Raw genomic sequence first — 18,111 nt, forward strand, 5'->3', positions numbered from 1 at the left:
TATCATAATATTTTTTTTGTTGTGTATTACGACACTAATTAATATCAGCATTACAACTCTAACAATTTATAATTTCACCATACAGTGATTGAGAAGGTAGCATCCCAACATTTGAATAATCTTCCATAAAATTATAATATCCATTTATTAATACAAGAAATTATTTGTAGTTTTGTAGGCAGTGGAAGGAATAATGACCAGCTCACCGTTTTCGAATCTCATCGATGAAGTCCTTAATATTTCGATCGGAGGAGCCTCCGTCAGCCACCGCCTTCTCCGCCGCCTTTTGCTGCTTCAAAGCGTTCTGTCTAATCTCCACCGCCCTTGGGCCTTCCATGGCTTCTCTCAGGCACCTCTCAATCTCATCTCTTTGTATCAGCCTGTCTTCATTGGCGCCACGGGACAGGCGGAGGCCGACGCCGAAGACGTCAACAAGGAACTTGGCATTGGTGACCTGATCCCCCCATTGGGGAAATGCGACCATCGGGACCCCTAAGCTCATGGCCTCCACGGATGAGTTCCAACCGCAGTGCGTGAGGAAACATGCCAATGATGGGTGTGAGAGCACTTGTTCTTGTGGACTCCATTCAACCACCTTCCCTCTCTCTCCCATCTCTTCCACCACCTACATACCAACCAATGTGAATGCAAACCTTCAATTTATGGCAATTTTAATTGGAGGTATTGGTCAACTTAAGTATACCTAATATCTATACTAAAGGCATATAATTTTGATAAGAATGATCAGAAGTTTGAATCATCGTCCACCAACATGTAGAACAAAAAAAAATTACTAAAACGAGGGTTTCTTTGTACTAAAGTTGATATGAACCAAGACATCTCAATCATACAATATGAACTTCAAAAAAGTCGTGAAGAATGTTGTCCAAATTACCACAAGATAAAGTTAAGTTACATTCAGTGAAGTAAAGTTTCAGCCAAGTTAAACCAAGTTGCAATTAATGCCATTTTAAGAAGAATCAAGCTTCATTTATACAACAATGACTTCAAGATACTTCAGGTAAAACTTCATTTATTTTTAGATTACAAATTTATGATGCATAATTGAAAACCAGAAGGTGTTTCATGTGCTTTAAATTTTAAGATTTTTTTATTTACTTTTAGGTTAAATCATAAAATAAGAAGTTTACGAAACTTTCGAAATGTCTTATGGAAGGTCTAAAGTTTATTTTGAGACTATATAAAGTGACGTATATTCTTTTTGTAAGATAAACTTAAAAAATGAAGTAAAAAGAGCTAAATTTTGTTAGAATTTTATAGAGTTTAAGTTAGATGTTTAGAATCATTCAAAATTTTGCTTGAAATATTGAATCTTAAAGAATAAAAAATTTAGAGGTAAGAGGATTAAAATTTAAAGGTGAGCTAATTTGAGAGTATAAACAAAAACATTAAAATTTACAAACCTCAAGAGGAAGAACATGGCGGTTGGCTCCAAGATGTACGTAAGGCGGTTTCAAAACCCACAAGAAAGAAAACCCCGAACTATGAAGTGCATAAGCAATCTCATCAATCTGGTCTTGTTTCAAATACACCACACTTCCAAACGACACGTAAACCACCGATCCGATAGGCTTCGAGTCGAGCCACTCAATACACTCATCAGCAGCTTTCATGCAATCTCCACGAATCTTCGTTTCCATTTCACTACAAATCTTAAACAAAGGCCCCACCGCCTTGATCGGAAAATTTTTCGACATGTCGTTTATGACCTCAGCCTCCAGCTCTTCAAAAGTATCCATTAATATACAAAAGGGTTTGGAGAGATTCGAAAATTGCCTCAAAATGTCCTTCCCAATAGCTTGATAAGAGTCATTTGGAGTCAAGAAGCTTGGGATTTCATCGGACTTCAAAAGGGGCAAAAAGGGTAATTTCACGTCGAGATTTGGTTGGGTTTGAGAAGGGAAAGGGACAGCTCCACGAAAGTGGTGATAGTAAACGGAAAAAACAGAGCATGATTGGACCCAAAAGACGGCGGAGGAGATTCCGAGGTTGTCCGCCAAGTCAATAACCCAAGGCACAAAAGGGTTCCCAATAACGCAAGAGACCGGGCGGTTTTCTTTCATTTGGTTTTCTAATATTTGGCGGAGGGAGATGGCGCCTAGGCGTTGGAGCTGCACCATGTATTTGTCGTAGGTGAGTGTCGGGGTGGTGTCGGTGCGGCCGTCGTCGAAGAATTCGAAGCGGAGGAAGCCATCGCCGAGACGTGTGGGGTGGCCGGAGATGCTCCCGGCGTTCTTCATCTGGGACCCGAGTTGGGCGGAGGTGGAGAAGGTGACGAGGAGGCCCGCGGCGGCGAGTTTTTTGCCGAGGCGGAGCATGGGGTTGATGTGGCCTTGGCCGGGGAAGCTGACGAGGAAGACATGGGGGAGACAGGCTTTGGAACTCATTTTGGTTGCACCAAAAGGCTATCGAGTAATTAATTACATATGTGTTGTAAATGCCAAATACAAAGACATTATTTTATTTATAAAATTCAATCTAAAATAATAGCAAAAATAAAATAATAATATAATGAAATATTTTTAAGGGGTAGATGCTTAATTCTCAATCATACATAATCGTAATTTTAATAAAAATTCATCTCACCAAATGATAATCAAATGGCGTCACATTAATAAATTAATATTCCATGACATTTTCAAAGATATACCCATTAATTAATTTATCAGGCACTGAAATTCTCGCCTTCTCAACCAAATCACACTTCTCTCGACTTTCACGACACACTAAACAGACATCAACCCTTCCCATAACCCAATCACATGGAAAGAAAGAGTGAGAATTTGAGAGAAGAAGAAGAATAGTTATCCAAAAAATTACTATCCGTGAGATTTGGAAATTCCTGTTTACACCATATGAAGGACGAGTCTCCAAAGAAGAACTCATCAACGATCCATAACGTTTAGGTAAGCCAAACAACACCCTGTTATTGTACGTTTCAATAAAGAACCATGCTCGCTAAACAACACCCTGTTATTGTACGTTTCAATAAAGAACCATGCTCGCAAAGAGGCAAGTAACATTGAACCACTCTATTCTCAAGTTTTATGAACATATTGATGCATTCATTGTGAAGGGGGTAACTAGAGGTGCGAGACAACCTAGATCTGGGGAAAACAACGTCCAAAAGAGAAAATATTTTTATTAATTTAATCTTATATATATATAAAATATGGTAGGAAAACAAAGACATCAAAGTGGTATAAAATAGAAATATATTATAAGTTTTAATGGGTAGGTTTTGGCTTTCAACTCTATTTGGCCATTGTATCTTAAAATTTAGTTTTATTTATTTTTGAGCAATTAAGATCATTGAACTTGGAATTATTTAATAAAATATTTATTAGGACGGTGACAAAGTTGATTGGTTGTTATTTTAAAGACGTGATTTAAATTAATTTTAAATGTTAAAAAATAGGTATCGATTGAATGATCATATTCAAATAAAAATCTCCAAGAAAAGGTTAACTATTTTATTTTAGTAACATTATTGATATGAATCATTTTGTAATTGTGAATGACTTATCTATCTAATGAATTTGTTTAAGACTAGGATCATAAAATATTTAATCTCTTTTTATAAATTTATTAGTTGAGAACATTAATATTTCATAGAATGATCATATCCGATTCGTTCTTAATTGAGTTATGAACTCAAACTTGTGAGAGTTATATATATTAAATATATATATAAAAAATGTTTAATGTAAAGTATTCAAATTGATATTTAATAGTACCTATAGTACAGACAAACTTTTAGTACTTAAATTTAGATATATTAAATATAAAGGGAGAAGATGTATTTAACTTGAACACTTCAAATTAATATTAATAGGTTAGATGGAGTAAACATAAAATAAAAATATGTATTTAGTGCGTGAGAGAAATATCATATGAAATTTAAATAAAATATTATATCTCGAATTTGGGATTTTCTTTAAAAAATAGATACCGGAAGCTTTGACTTTGTGTTGGAGTTATAAGTTTTAAATCCAATCTTGTTGCAATGAGATACATAAGGCTTCCAATCAATTATTTATACATGTTAGCAATGAGCTTAGCTCTTTCTTCAACGAGTCTAATCCCAGGAACAAGGTTCTATTTGTATGAATAAAGTAAGGTCAGAGTTGTTCAATTCGACTATACCATACACGTGGGGCTTGTTTAAGGTCATATAATGTCTTCTTCAATTTGTATATCTTGTATTCTTGACTTTTTTTCTCATAACCTTGTGGTTTTCAATTCGACTGTACCATGCACGTGGGAATTGTTTAAGGCTATATAATGCCTTCTCCAATTTGTATGTCTTGTATTCTTGATCTTTTTTCTCATAACCTTGTGGCTGCTCAACAAACATGACTTCTTTTAACCCTGCATATAAGAAACACTTTTCACGTCAAGCTGATTCATGTTCGAACTAATCAAAGCTGCTAAAGCAATTATCATTCGAATAGTATGTTAGGAATCACGACTCTCCTCAATGGTATGATATTGTCAACTTTGAGTACAAGCTCTCATTATTTTGCTTTTGGTTTCCCCGAAGGCCTCGTACCAATGAAGATGTATTCCTTACTTGTAAACTCATGATCATCCTCTAAATTAGCCAATGTGAGACTCCCTCTCAACAATCCTCAACATAGTATCCCACCTAGCCATAGGTGCAAACATCTCGGTATAGTCTATACTATGTTGTTGTGCATAACCTTTTACTACAAACCTAGCCTTATAATTGTCAACTTCGCCATTTTCGTTCAGTTTGGTTTTGAAAAGCAACTTTACTCTAATCTTCTTCATTCCAAATCTGTCAATTCCCCCAAGTCTCTTTTCCGTTCGATGGCTTCTGTCTCCAAGTCCATTGTAGCTCTCCATTTTGAACTTTGAACAACTTCTTCAAAGGTAGTCGAATTTGTAGTTGAGGTTAATAGAACTAAATTGTTGTGCTCAGCTTCTTCAAAAATAAATTCTCCCGCTCATATAAATTTCCATCCATAATAGCGCTCTTCTGCTCCTCACTTCGGGTGTGCTTTCTTCAGATGTTGAATAATTTGATTCAGATGACTCATTGGAAGATATACTAACTTCCCCTTCTTCTCTACTATCACCTCCTCTTCAGATTCTTCCTCACTTTGGTCATGTTCGCTTCCTTCTATATTACTATCTTCCCATTCGAAGGTATCAAGTCTAGCTCCATCATTACTTTTCCCCCCAATTCCAACACTTATTTTCTTCAAAAATCACGCATCTACTTACAACTATCTTCTTGGGCGCTGGATAATAGAGTCGATATGATTTAGACTTTTCACTAATTCCTAGCAGCACAGTACACACTGAAAACTTTTATCATCTAACTTCTTTATCTTAACGTATGATACATGAACATGGTCAATGCATTAAAAAACTAAAAAATAATCAACATTAGGTTTTACACCACTCCAAGCTTCCTCAGGAGTCATATCTTTCACTACCACAGTGGTCCGAACGTTCCTAAATAAATATACATCCTAAAAAATGGTATGATATGAACTATCTTCAACACCAAATTCTTCTTCTATAGGTTTCTTCAATAATTTTTAGTTTGGTTTAATTCTAAATAAAATGGTATCAATTCCAATTCTTCTGCTACTAGAGGAAAGACTCATTCCCAACAAATAGCCTCCACCATCGATGAACATTTTTGTATTTTTCGTCCATTGAACTGAAATGAGTGACATGTGATTATGGAGGACCATTCTTTTCCGTGTGCGGGAACGCAGTGGATTTTAATTTCCTTGTCCCTAGGCCGCAGCACGTGAAACATGAGTGCTACGTTGTCGTTTTTACATTATTAACAAATAAATAATCGTGTTGCCCATGGCAAGCCAAACCCTTGTCATGTCTTTTCATTCTAGTGTTTTTACTTCTGTAGTTCTAGGGCGTATGACGCCTCAAAAATATCATGTCTAGGCCTGCCAGACTTGAAATGCCTCAGAATGTACTATAGGGGGATATGACTAGTTGTCAACTTCTTCCTACCCAAGGTTATATATGCTAAGCCGTTGTTATCTCTCTCTTGCTTATATAACGTCTCTTTCAAAAATCTCTCTTTCTAAAAACCTCTCTCTACCCTCGTTTTCTAAAACTTTCTTTTAAAATCGAGGCTAGAGGCTCGATCATACGTTGCTTGGCCGTAGGCGACGCAAGAACAAATTGGCTTAGCTCACTTGTCGTTGGAAAATGAGTGCCGCACAATCGCTAGTCCTCTGCCTTCAAAAGTGCGATTGTGTCAAGTGGTATCAGAGCTTTGTTAGCTTCGTGACACAGTAAAGACCGAAACCATGTCGGCGAAAAAGTCGACACCCAAAGCACAAGCCAACCGGCTTACGCTAATAGAGGAGGAAATGCTGTTCCTCAAAGAAGTCTCTGACACCCTTCGCTTCCTGGAAGCACGGGTGACCGAATTGAGTGAGAAAGTTGTAGAAATCGACGCATTGGACAACCGCTTGGATGGGTTGCCAATCACAAAATTGATGTTTCGAGTGACCTCGCTCGAAGAAAGAGTTGCTCCTACGAGCAGCCCAAAACCGTATGGCAGTCTGGATGGCTCTGTCGCGCACAAGGAGGGACGTGACGAAGAGTTCGACGTGCTACAAAATACAATGATGAGCTTGTTTAATGGATTAGCTGATGAATTCAGAACAACAATCGACGACATCCAAGAAAGGATGGCCTCCATGGGCACTCGAATTGAAGTGACCATGAAAGCCGTGGAGAACGTCACGGCTAGGCAAACTAATGCAGGGTCCAACAAACTAAGATTCCCAGATCTTAGAGCCTTCAAAGGGAATTGGGACGCCAAAGAGTTGGAAAACTTCATCTTTGATGTCGAACAGTACTTCAAAGCCACAACAGCTTGTACCGATGACAAGAAGGTGACCGTAGCCTCGATGTATCTCATAGACGACGCCAAACTGTGGTGGCGTACGAAGGTGCAAGACATTGAGGACGAATTGTGCACCATTGACTCGTGGGAGAACCTCAAGAAAGAGTTGAGGGACCAATTCCTCCCCGAAAACGCAGAACATATAGCAATGGAAAAGCTAGTAGCCCTGAAACATACTAGTGGCATACGAGACTATGTCAGACAGTTCTCAACCCTGATGTTAGATATCAGGGGCACATCAGAGAAGGACAAGGTGTTCTTCTTTATAAATGGGTTATAGCCGTGGGCCAAAACAAAGTTACACGAGAACAAGGTCCAAATCCTAGCTGCCGCAATGGCTTGTGCCGAGGGACTCCTAGACTGTGGGAACGAAGCGGGATCCCAAAGAAGAATGACACCAGCCCTAAACACTGGGGGCAAGACATACAAGCCACCAAGTCATCGAAATGGAAGCCCCAACAGACCGAACGGAGGTAACGACAGACCAAGCAGATGGACGGATAGACCTCCTCAGAACAACCAAGCGGGGACATCTCGAGGACCTTACCATCAAAGGAACCACCCGACGACACCTTTACAATGCATGCTGTGTAATGGTCCCCACAAAGTATCTTACTGTCCTCATCGGGCATCTCTCATTGCGCTCCAAGTATCCATTCAAGAGAGCAATGACGCAAGGGTCGAGACTATGCTAGACAAGAAAGAAGATCAATACAATCCCCGAATAGGCACGCTTAAATTCTTGTCAGCCCTCCAACGGAAGGTCGAACTGAAGGAGATAGTAGAGAAAGAGCTCATGTTCAGATGCGACAATAAATTCTCGACCGAGCAGGAGCACTCTGATAGATTCAGGAGCGACCCACAACTTCATCGCCGATCAAGAAGCCCGAAGATTGGGACTCACCATAGGAAAGGACCCGGGGAAAATGAAAGTGGTCAACTCTGAGGCCTTGCCTATTGTGGGAGTTTCCAAAAGAGTCCCCTTCAAAATAGGGGATTGGACAGGAGAGCTAGATCTTGTCGTAGCTCGCATGGACGACTTTGACGTGGTACTTGGGATGGAGTTCCTCCTAGAACACAAAGTTATCCCAATGCCGCTAGCAAAATGCTTGGTGATCACCGACCGCAACCCCACAGTAATACCTGCAAGCATCAAGCAACCAGGTAATCTTCGAATGATCTCGGCCATACAATTGAAAAGGAGACTCGCACGAGAGAAACCTACATTTATGGCCATACCACTGATGGAAGTAGCGACCACCGAAGAAACTGTCCCAAGTGAAATCAAGGAGGTACTAAACAGCTATGCTGACATAATGCCATAGAGCTTACCCCAAACATTACCACCTCGTCGAGGCATTGATCACGAAATTGAACTCATCCCCGGGGTTAAACCGTCAGCGAAGAACGCATACTAGATGGCTCCGCTCGAGCTAGCCAAATTAAGGAAGCAACTGAATGAGTTACTGAAGGTGGGATTCATCCGCCCGACAAAGGCACTCTACGAAGCCCTCGTACTGTTCCAAAAGAAGAAGGATGGGACGTTGCGTCTGTGCATAGACTATAGAGCCTTAAACAAGGTGACGGTACGCAACAAATATCTGCTGTCGATAATATCCGACTTGGTCGACCAACTTCACGGGGTCAAGTACTTCACAAAGTTGGACTTACGATCAGGGTATTACCAAATACGTATTGCCGAAGGAGACGAGCCTAAGACGACGTGCATAACAAGATATGGGGCCTTCGAATTCCTAGTAATGCCCTTTGGCTTGACAAACGCCCCAGCTATTTTCTGCACGTTGATGAACCAAGTTTTCTACGAATACTTGGATCAGTACGTCATAGTATACCTCGACGACATAGTGGTTTACAGCACAACCCTAGAGGAACACAAAGTGCATTTGAAGCTGGTGTTCGACAAGCTACGACAGAACCAACTGTATGTCAAGAAAGAGAAATGTGCATTCGCACAAACATGCATCAACTTCCTTGGACATGTCGTCAAATGTGGACAGATTAGTATGGATACCGATAAGATAAAAGCTATCCAAGAATGGAAGGTTTCTACTTCCGTATCCGATGTGCAGTCCTTCTTAGGATTAGCCAACTACTATAGACGGTTCGTCGAAGGGTTTTCACGACGAGCCGCCCCATTGACAGAGCTGTTGAAGAAAGACCACCCTTGGTCGTGGTCAAATGATTGTTAAATGGCCTTTGAAGATCTGAAAACAACCATGACGAGGGGTCCTGTCCTCGGATTGGTAGATGTTACAAAGCCATTTGAAATAGAAACAGATGCTTCCGACTTTGCTCTAGGTGGGGTCCTTATTCAGGAAGGCCACCCCATCGCTTACGAAAGTCGAAAGCTCAATGACGCCGAACGTAGATACACTGTCTCCGAGAAAGAAATGCTGGCTGTAGTCCATTGCCTTCGAGTCTAGAGACAGTATCTCTTGGGATCACAGTTCGTAGTGAAGACAGATAACAACCCCATTTGCCACTTCTTTGATCAACCAAAATTGACGGCAAAACAAGCCAGGTGGCAGGAGTCGTTGGCCGAATTCGACTTCAAGTTTGAACACAAAGCAGGAAAGAGTAATTAAGCAGCCGACACACTGAGTCGGAAGGGCGAACATGCGGCCCTGTGCATGTTAGCCCATATTCACTCAAGTAAGATCGATGGATCGATGCGTGACATCATCAAGGAACATTTACACAAAGACCCATCGGCCAAAGCCGTCGTCGAACTAGCTAAAGCTGGGAAAACACGACAGTTTTGGGTTGAGGGAGACCTTCTGATGACAAAAGGAAACAGATTGTATGTCCCAAGAACGGGAGAACTGAGGAAGAAGCTCATTCAGGAATGTCATGATACCTTATGGGCCGGACACCCTGGGTGGCAAAGAACATACGCCCTAATAAAAAAGGAGTACTTCTGGCCAAACATGCGAGACGACATCATGCAATACACCAAGACGTGTCTCATCTGTCAACAGGACAAAGTCAAGAAAGCCAAAGTCTCAAGACTCTTGGAACCTCTACCTGTGCCGACAAGACTCTGGGAAAGTGTATCTCTGGACTTCATAACACACCTCCCAAAAGTCGGGGAATATGACGCTATCTTGGTTATCATAGACCGATTCTCAAAATATGTGACGTTCATCCCCACTTCCAAATTATGCTCGGCCGAACTCACAGCCCAACTATTTTTCAAACACATTGTAAAGTTATGGGGCATTCCGTCGAGCATCATCAATAATAGGGATGGCAGATTCATTGGGACGTTCTAGGGCGTATGACGCCTCAAAAATATCATGTCTAGGCTTGCCAAACATGAAATGGCTCAGAACTATAGAGGGATATGACTAGTTGTCAACTTCTCCCTACCCAAGGTTATATATGCTAAGTCGTTGTTATCTCTCTCTTGCTTGCTTATATAACATCTCTTTCAAAAATCTCTCTTTCTAAAAACCTTTCTCTACCCTCGTTTTCTAAAACCTTCTTTTAAAATCGAGACTAGAGGCTCGATCATACGTCGCTTGGTCGTAGGCGATACAAGAACAAATTGGCTTAGCTCACTTGTCTTTGGAAAGTGAGTGCTGCACAATCGCTAATCCGCTGCCTTCAAAAGTGCGATTGTGTCACTACGTTGTTGTTTTTACATTATTAACAAATAAATAATCGAAAATATTTTTATTAGGAAGCAAAATGTTAAACTTGAGGAGGTGATATTAACCCATTTTTTCCACTTGAAAAAAGTTTTCTAAATAAACCCTATAAAAATAGTATTTTTTACTAAATAAATAAAAAATAGAGAACAACGAGAAAATGAAAAATTACTCAAATTAATAAAAAAAATAATAATTATTTATTAGATTCTATTATCTGTTTAATTTACGTGAATACAGTGTATAATTGAAATTAAAATAAGTAAAAAATAAATAAATTAGATTAGTTCAGGTTAAATCCAATCCATCTAAATTTATTGATATTTTTTAAATATATATTTTTACTTACGATATAATTATATATCTATATTATATTTTTTAATTTTTATTTTATGATAACTTTTTTATTATTTATTCTTCAACCACATTTTAAAATAGTTTTTAACTTACATATTTTAATTAAATATTTAAAAATAAATTAACACTTATTTTATGAACATAGAACAAAAGTGAGTATCATCTTACTCCATATTTTCTTCGCTAACATATCTCGAATCGTAATGATTAAAATCAAACAATTTTTTTTAAATCTAGGAATAAAAAATATTAGACTTTAGAAATTGACTATTTATCTGACATTTTTTTTTTAGATTAAATTTAGGAAAAAAAAGTGTGAGATCTTGTAGTAGTTGGAGGGGAAACCAAACATTTATTGGAGGGGTGTGAAAACCTCTCCATAATAACCATGTTTTAAAACTGTGAGACTGACGACGATACGTACTAAGTTAAAGCGAACAATATCTACTAGCGTTAAGCTTAGACTATTACAAATGATATTAGAGTCGGTCACTGGATGGTGCAAGATACTAATTGGATTAGGACTAGACACTCTCTATAGTATACATGTTTTAAAATTGTGAGGTTGACGGCGACACGTATTTTAAATATTATTTTACGTTCGAAAGAGTCCAAAATGAAGTTTCGGTGAACCCACCATTTAACATCTTCCAGCTGCCAGCTAGATTGTAACATGCCAATAAAAACAACACATGAAATGACAGCAAATGCTTGGAAGCTTGGATCTCACAATTCCACGTGTTGGGTGTGTGATTAGCCCTTGTGAGTGTGATTAGTTCGATATTGTTTTCTTTGAGTTTTTTCTATTGGGCTTTTCTGCAAGGTTTTAAAAAGCTTTTGATAGGAAAAGGTTTCCACCCCTTATCAATGGTATTTCATTCTCTTCCCTAACCAATATGAGATATCACAACTTTAAACGTTAAATTCTTATGGTAAACGGCAAAATAAATGCTTAATGATATTGGGAGAAAATAGAGATAACTGGAATTAGGGTTTAGGGACCCACGAGTGGCTGAGGTGTGTGCACATGGGATCATCCACTAGTCCATTTTTACACGTTTGACAACTTCAATATCAATTCTAATTTTTTTGGTAAAGAACTTATGCGATTTAAACCAGTAGGTAGCTTGTAAGGTAATATGAGTGAGATTGAATTGTGAGTATGTTGGGATTCATGACTATCTTAAATGCTATGTTTCTGTAAAACTCGAGTCTAAACAAGAATTAAAATTATGCACATATACTTGAGTCAAAGCAAAAAATTCGTATCTATGAGACTTTGAAAGACTTAAATTTTAAAATTTGTATGTTGTTCGTGAGGGGATTTTGCATAACATTCATGAAGAAATGTTGAGTCGATTTGGACTAAAAAGCAGAGTTCCAGTAAACATCAAGACACGATAAGGAGAATTTCATATGTGTTTATATCTCTCGATAATTGATGAAATGGAATGAAAATAATTTAGATAGAAAAATTGATTAAAACTCTACAACTTTGGTGAAGGAACCAAGTTGATTAGAGTTACGTAGAAAAAGATTAAAAAATACAGAAGAATATAGGAAAAACTACGAAAATTGTGATGAATCTAGGTTGAAAATGATGCACATATACATGTCAAATGGCAAGAGGTGGAATGCGGTTGGTACAGGCGAGAACTTGTGTTGGACATAGGGCGAAAGAACGCGTATGACAAAAGGTTGGCCACCCAAACTGAGATTCGCGAAGCAATTCGATTTGATAACATGAACCTAAACTGGCTTCCTAATCCAACCCGTCCCAGGTGCGCTTGTCTGTACACACCACATGTCGGACAAGGAGTGAACATACACCCTCCCAAACATGCGAGTGCTTGTGCATAGTTGTGTGTGTGAGAGACTCTCCATTTGCTCGTGAGTGCTCCTGAGTTCTCCTTCTTGTCTTGTTTGACATCCATTCAACTGTTTTTCACTCTAGTTTCGATACTGACCTTAATTCGGCTTGAATTAGATGTTACCAGTGAATTTTCAAAAAAATTGTAGCCCCTAACACATGAAAAAACTAGCTCGAAAAGTCTGGCTTCATCCATATAAGTAGCCATTTGAATTTTTTCAAGTACTACTTGTAGGGATTGTTAGGACATTCTAGCATGCAAGCATACCTTGTTTTAAGTGGTTAGAATATGAATAATTAGGACTTTTGAACGGAAATTTTGGATAAGAATACATTGTATGTTATCAAAACTTACAAGAATGTTGAGATTTTTATAATATATGTTATTTTAATGCTTCCTATTGTGTTAGAAAGGGTTGTAATTTGTGCGGAGTGATTGATAATTTTTTTTACTTTATGGTAGTTTCTTTTGAAGGGTCGTATAACCTTACACAAAAATATTCAAAAAGAGACATCATACTATCCTATGATACGTGATGAGGTCGTGCCTCAACCCAAGATGTTGATCATTCAATGCAAAGCAAGTTACTAGAGTCTAAGTACAGTTAGGCCCCAAGGGGTAAGAGTCAGATCAGAGAATCGCTTGAAACTTTAAGGCCTCCCCAGATGCTCAAATTGCAGTAGAGCTAGGCACGAATTTTCTAGAGCCAAGAGAAAAGTTCGTGGACACCTATTAGGTTAAGGATGCGATAAGAGCCTACAAGTAGGTTATTTACTAGATATTTTTATACTTTACCCTTTTCTATTTCTTTTCCTAGGTGTTCTTAGGTTGCTGGTTAAGGTGGGGGAGCGTTCTAAAGCTGCCCTGTCACGAATAGAGGTGTACATAAGTTAGGTTGGGTTAAGTTAAGAAATTTTTTTGGACCAATCCAAGAGTTTGGGTTGGTTGGATTCATAACCTAACCCAACCCGAAATTGTTTCATGATTTAACCCTCTATTCTCGGGTTGAGTTGATGGATTGTTCAATTTTTTTTAAAAAAAAAACTTTTATTTATCTACGGTACAAAATCATTCAATACAATCTTAAATAAAAATATATTAAAAGTTTACAAACACAAATCAATGAATAATCATTCAAACAAACCGAATTAACGAAACTTGTAACATACTAACCTAATTCAACACCTTAAGCATTTGTTTACTTAATGGTATAAAAAAATTTGTAGGGGAATAGTTCTTGGAATTCAAAAAAATAAAAAAAATAAAAAAAATAAAAAAAAAACAAAAACTAAACTAATATCAAAACTTCCACTATTTTGTTTGTCAAAGAACTCTTTACAAATTTAGAATCCTTCCACTCATACTAATTTAAATAATAATTCATTCATAATTATCATTGCCGTACTGTTGTTTGACTAAACAATAAAGTTAGAATATTACTATCGCACTTTTCATTTATTGAAGGTTGAAAACTTAAAATGGTTTAGGTAGGACCATGAATATCCTTGACGGTTAGCTATAGTTAATCAAAATATCCAAAAAACTCCATAACATCCCGAGATAAAAATAGATCTCCATGGAGGAGTAAATGAACATTAAAAAAAAAAATCCTAATACAATGCCTATTATAAAAGATGGATTTAGAAGAAATTTGAGTTAGATCTGAGATATTGGACTAATAAAGAATCGAGAGACGAATGAACTTTTATACCCATTTGAATTATTTTTACCTTTTTCAAATAAGTATAGATTCAAGTTTTTTTTTTTAATAATATTTTGTATGAAAATTTTCACATTAATATATTGTAGTTTTTTTTTTTTTAATTAAAAAAAAACTATTTATATATAATAGAACCATATTTTCTGTTTATCTTAATTTTTCTTAAAATAGTATTAATATTTATTGTATTTGATGCCAAATTCCATCAATTTCTGACAGAACTCTTTGTACTAAACGTTGCCGCTCACACATCTCTTCTTAATCTCATCAATAAACTCTTGGATGTTCTGGTGGGAGGCTCCGCCGTCTACCACGGCCGCCGCCGCTGCCTGCTTCAATTTCAAAGCATTCCGCCTGAATTCTCCTCCGCTGCTCTCGCGGGTCATCACCTCCGATATGCATCTCACAATCTCATCCCTTGAAATCAACTCATTTGCCTCTGCACCACGCGACAGCCTCACCCCAACTCCATAATCCTCCACCAAAAACTTAGCATTGGTCACCTGATCCCCCCACTGCGGAAACGCCACCACCGGCACGCCGTTGCCGATGGCTTCCACCGACGAATTCCACCCACAATGCGTCATAAAGCACCCAACAGATTCATGCGACAAAACCCTCTCTTGGGAACTCCATTGCACCACTTTTCCCCTCTCCCCTGCTTTCTCCATCACCCCTTCTGGCAAAACATGGCCCTTTAACCCTAAAGCTTCATTGGGCGGCTTCATAACCCATAAGAATGAGAACCCTGAATTGCACAGCCCGTAAGCGAGCTCGTCTATTTGCTCTTGTTTCAAATAAACGATGCTTCCAAATGAAACGTACACAACGGATTGTGGGGGCTTTGAATTCAGCCACTCCATACAATCCTCTGCTTTTAAGCAGTCGACGGAGACCTCTGTTTCCACATTTTGTGGGTTTAAGAACAATGGGCCAATGGGTTTCAAAGGAATGATTTTAGACATGTAATTGATGATATCTTTCTCGAGTTCATCGAAAGTATCCATCAAAATACAAAAGGGTATTGATAATTTACTGAATTGGGATAACAGAACTTTCCCCAAAACGCCATAAATGTTATTTGGATGCAAGAAGCTTGGGATTTCGTCGTTCTTCAAAAGTGGCAAACTTGGGAGCTGAACGTCGATTTTGGGTTCCGATTCAGAAGGGAACGGGACGGATTTGTGGAAACAGTGATAGTAAATTGAGAACACAGCGCATGATTGAACCCAAAGAACGGCACAGGGGATTTCGAGCTCCTTAGCAACTTCGCATGTCCATGGAAAAAAGGGGTTCACGATCAGGCAAGAAACAGGGCGGTTTTCGGCTGTTTGGTTCTTGATCAGGCCGGTGAGCGACGGCCGGCCGGAGAGCTCGAGCTGGTTGTTGTAGCGGTTCAAGTTCATATCCTTGGGATTGATCTCTTGGAGGCCATCTTCGAAGAATTCAAATCTGATGAACCCATTGCCGACCGGAGTGGGACAGTCGCCGGCGCCGATACTTCCAGCTTTCTGGAGTGTTTTGCCGAAATGCACTGCCGTGGAAATGGTGACGAGAAGGCCCTCGGCGGCGAGTTTCTTGGCAAGTCTGAGAGTGGGGTTGATGTGCCCTTGGCCGGGATAGCATACAAGGAAGACATGGCAAGGAGCTTCTTGAGAGTTAGTCATGGCTGATTTTGAGGGATGCGGATACCTAGAAATGGGTATTATATATTCGATGGTTGAAAAACTCTGCAGAATTGGATAAAAAAATATTAATTATTTTAATACCGGAATCTTGATCATTGAAAAACATCCGGAAATGGATAAAAAAATGGATAGGGTGTTCCTAAAGGAGAGCAAATTATTTCTTCATAGAGATGAGGACATCCACGACCACCATGTTTCTTGTCCTATTTAGATACCTCGTGGAAATGGAAGTTTAGTTTGATGGGCATAAATTATAATTGTAACTTCGAAATTTCAAATAATAATAATAATAATACATGAAAATTTACTATATTGGCAGTTTGTCACGTTAAGTAGAGAGAAAAACATAAATACAATAAACTAGGGCATCACATACTCATGTCTTTTCTCCCACTTGCCCTAGATTACATAATTCGTAGTCCTAGACTCACTAGGTGCCCTTCAAACACTTTAGCCGTGAGAGGCTTTGTAAATGGATTAGCAATGTTGTGCTCTGAAGCTATTTGTGTGACGATCACACCTTCTCGTTGCACAATCTCCCTTATGAGATGATATTCGCTCAATATGTTTAATAATTAAATTATAATTGTAACTTCGAAATTTCAAATAATAATAATAATAATACATGAAAATTTTGGTCATGTAGCAATTTGGGTCATCAGGTTGCGTGCATAGAGAGAAAGAGAGGGATATGTGAGCGGTTAGGGTTGTGGGCTTAGCTTTACAATTGGAGAACTTATGATCGTCGCTCACGATCCTACACGGCTTAATATGCCTGTATCTTGACCTAGGTTGTTGTCTAGTCAACCTAACTCTTGCACCCTAATTCTAGCTCTATGAAGATAAATTTACTCGATAGTGAAACACACAATCAAAAAATTGGAGCTAAACATATTATATCATGCAAACATACAAGCAAATAAAATTAATAGAAGATAACATCCATCAATCACTTGGAGCACTGATCACAATAGTCCATCTTCCTTTCTAACACAGCGAAAAAACTATAAAACAACATTTATCACAAATCCATCTTAGGGACATTTTAGTAATTTCTTACGTCTTGCATAACATATTCATCCATATTTTCTGATTGGTGTTCTAGTTATGCATATTCTCTTTCTAGCTTTGCATAAAACATACAATAGCATGCTTCTAAAAAAAAAATTTAGCCTAGGGGCATAAAGGTAATTTTTCATAGCATACATATAGTATATACTCTTCCAAAAATGCCTTTACGAAGCCCTTAACATACACTTTCTCTAAGGTAAGGAATGCTCGCATGCTAGCACGTCTTAATGATCCCTACAAGTATGGCGTGCCTAAAGTTTGTGTGACGGAAGATGAGTGCCTTCTCGAGCTAGCTTTTTCAGGTGTTAGGAGCTCAAAAATTTCATAAGTGTCTCTATTAGGTCCAAAATTGAATCAAAATAGGATTATAATCAAAATCGAGACAAAAAACAACTGAATGACGAAAAAAAAAAAACAGTACTCACATGCTTCACATGCACATCCATGTGCCAGGATAATCTCCCACGCACAGGCCACATGTGTGAGTACATCACGTGTCTAGGGAGGGAGACATGTGGTGTGTCACAACCTCACTATAAAGACAATAGGTTGTAACCCCCACACGTAGATCAACAAGGTGGCGATCCTCAAGTGGCGCCCATCTGACCATGTGAAGGTCTAGACAGACAAGCATCATGATGCGACCAAGAAAGAAGATGAATCATCCAACACACCAAGAATATCTATTAAAGCAAAACTGAGGCATAAGCAAGGTTGAAAAGAACAAGGCGACAAGTGTGTCTAAGACAAGTTCAGAGAGGGTTGGGTAGGGCTCCGAGCTATAACCTCAAAA

At 38.5% G+C, this 18,111-nt stretch overlaps 2 protein-coding genes across 2 annotated transcripts; both read right to left on the reverse strand.

The window, feature by feature from the left end:
- LOC111486011 (gallate 1-beta-glucosyltransferase-like) lies at positions 1–2,434 on the reverse strand. The gene is made up of 2 exons (XM_023132999.1): positions 1,425–2,434; positions 1–625 (listed from the first exon to the last, which is right to left on the reverse strand). Exons 1-2 carry the CDS (start codon positions 2,406–2,408, stop codon positions 203–205), a joined length of 1,407 nt encoding a protein of 468 aa, XP_022988767.1. The 5' UTR covers positions 2,409–2,434; the 3' UTR covers positions 1–202.
- A 12,325-nt stretch (positions 2,435–14,759) lies between these two features.
- Positions 14,760–16,226, reverse strand: LOC111486005 (putative UDP-glucose glucosyltransferase). The gene has a single exon (XM_023132993.1). The coding sequence runs from the start codon at positions 16,224–16,226 to the stop codon at positions 14,790–14,792; it is 1,437 nt and encodes a 478-aa protein (XP_022988761.1). The 3' UTR covers positions 14,760–14,789.
- Positions 16,227–18,111: the final 1,885 nt, after the last annotated feature.

Source organism: Cucurbita maxima, unplaced genomic scaffold (genome assembly GCF_002738345.1).
Source record: "Cucurbita maxima cultivar Rimu unplaced genomic scaffold, Cmax_1.0 Cma_Scf00011, whole genome shotgun sequence".
Lineage (NCBI taxonomy): Eukaryota > Viridiplantae > Streptophyta > Magnoliopsida > Cucurbitales > Cucurbitaceae > Cucurbita > Cucurbita maxima.

Bases quoted from the DNA above. Each gene is read 5' to 3' on its own strand.
- LOC111486011 (XM_023132999.1), bottom strand. From the start codon at position 2,408: ATGAGTTCCAAAGCCTGTCTCCCCCATGTCTTCCTCGTCAGCTTCCCC. The intron at 626-1,424 runs GTTTGTAAATTT...GTTGGTATGTAG, and splicing joins GCCATGTTCTTCCTCTTGAG to GTGGTGGAAGAGATGGGAGA.
- LOC111486005 (XM_023132993.1), bottom strand. From the start codon at position 16,226: ATGACTAACTCTCAAGAAGCTCCTTGCCATGTCTTCCTTGTATGCTAT.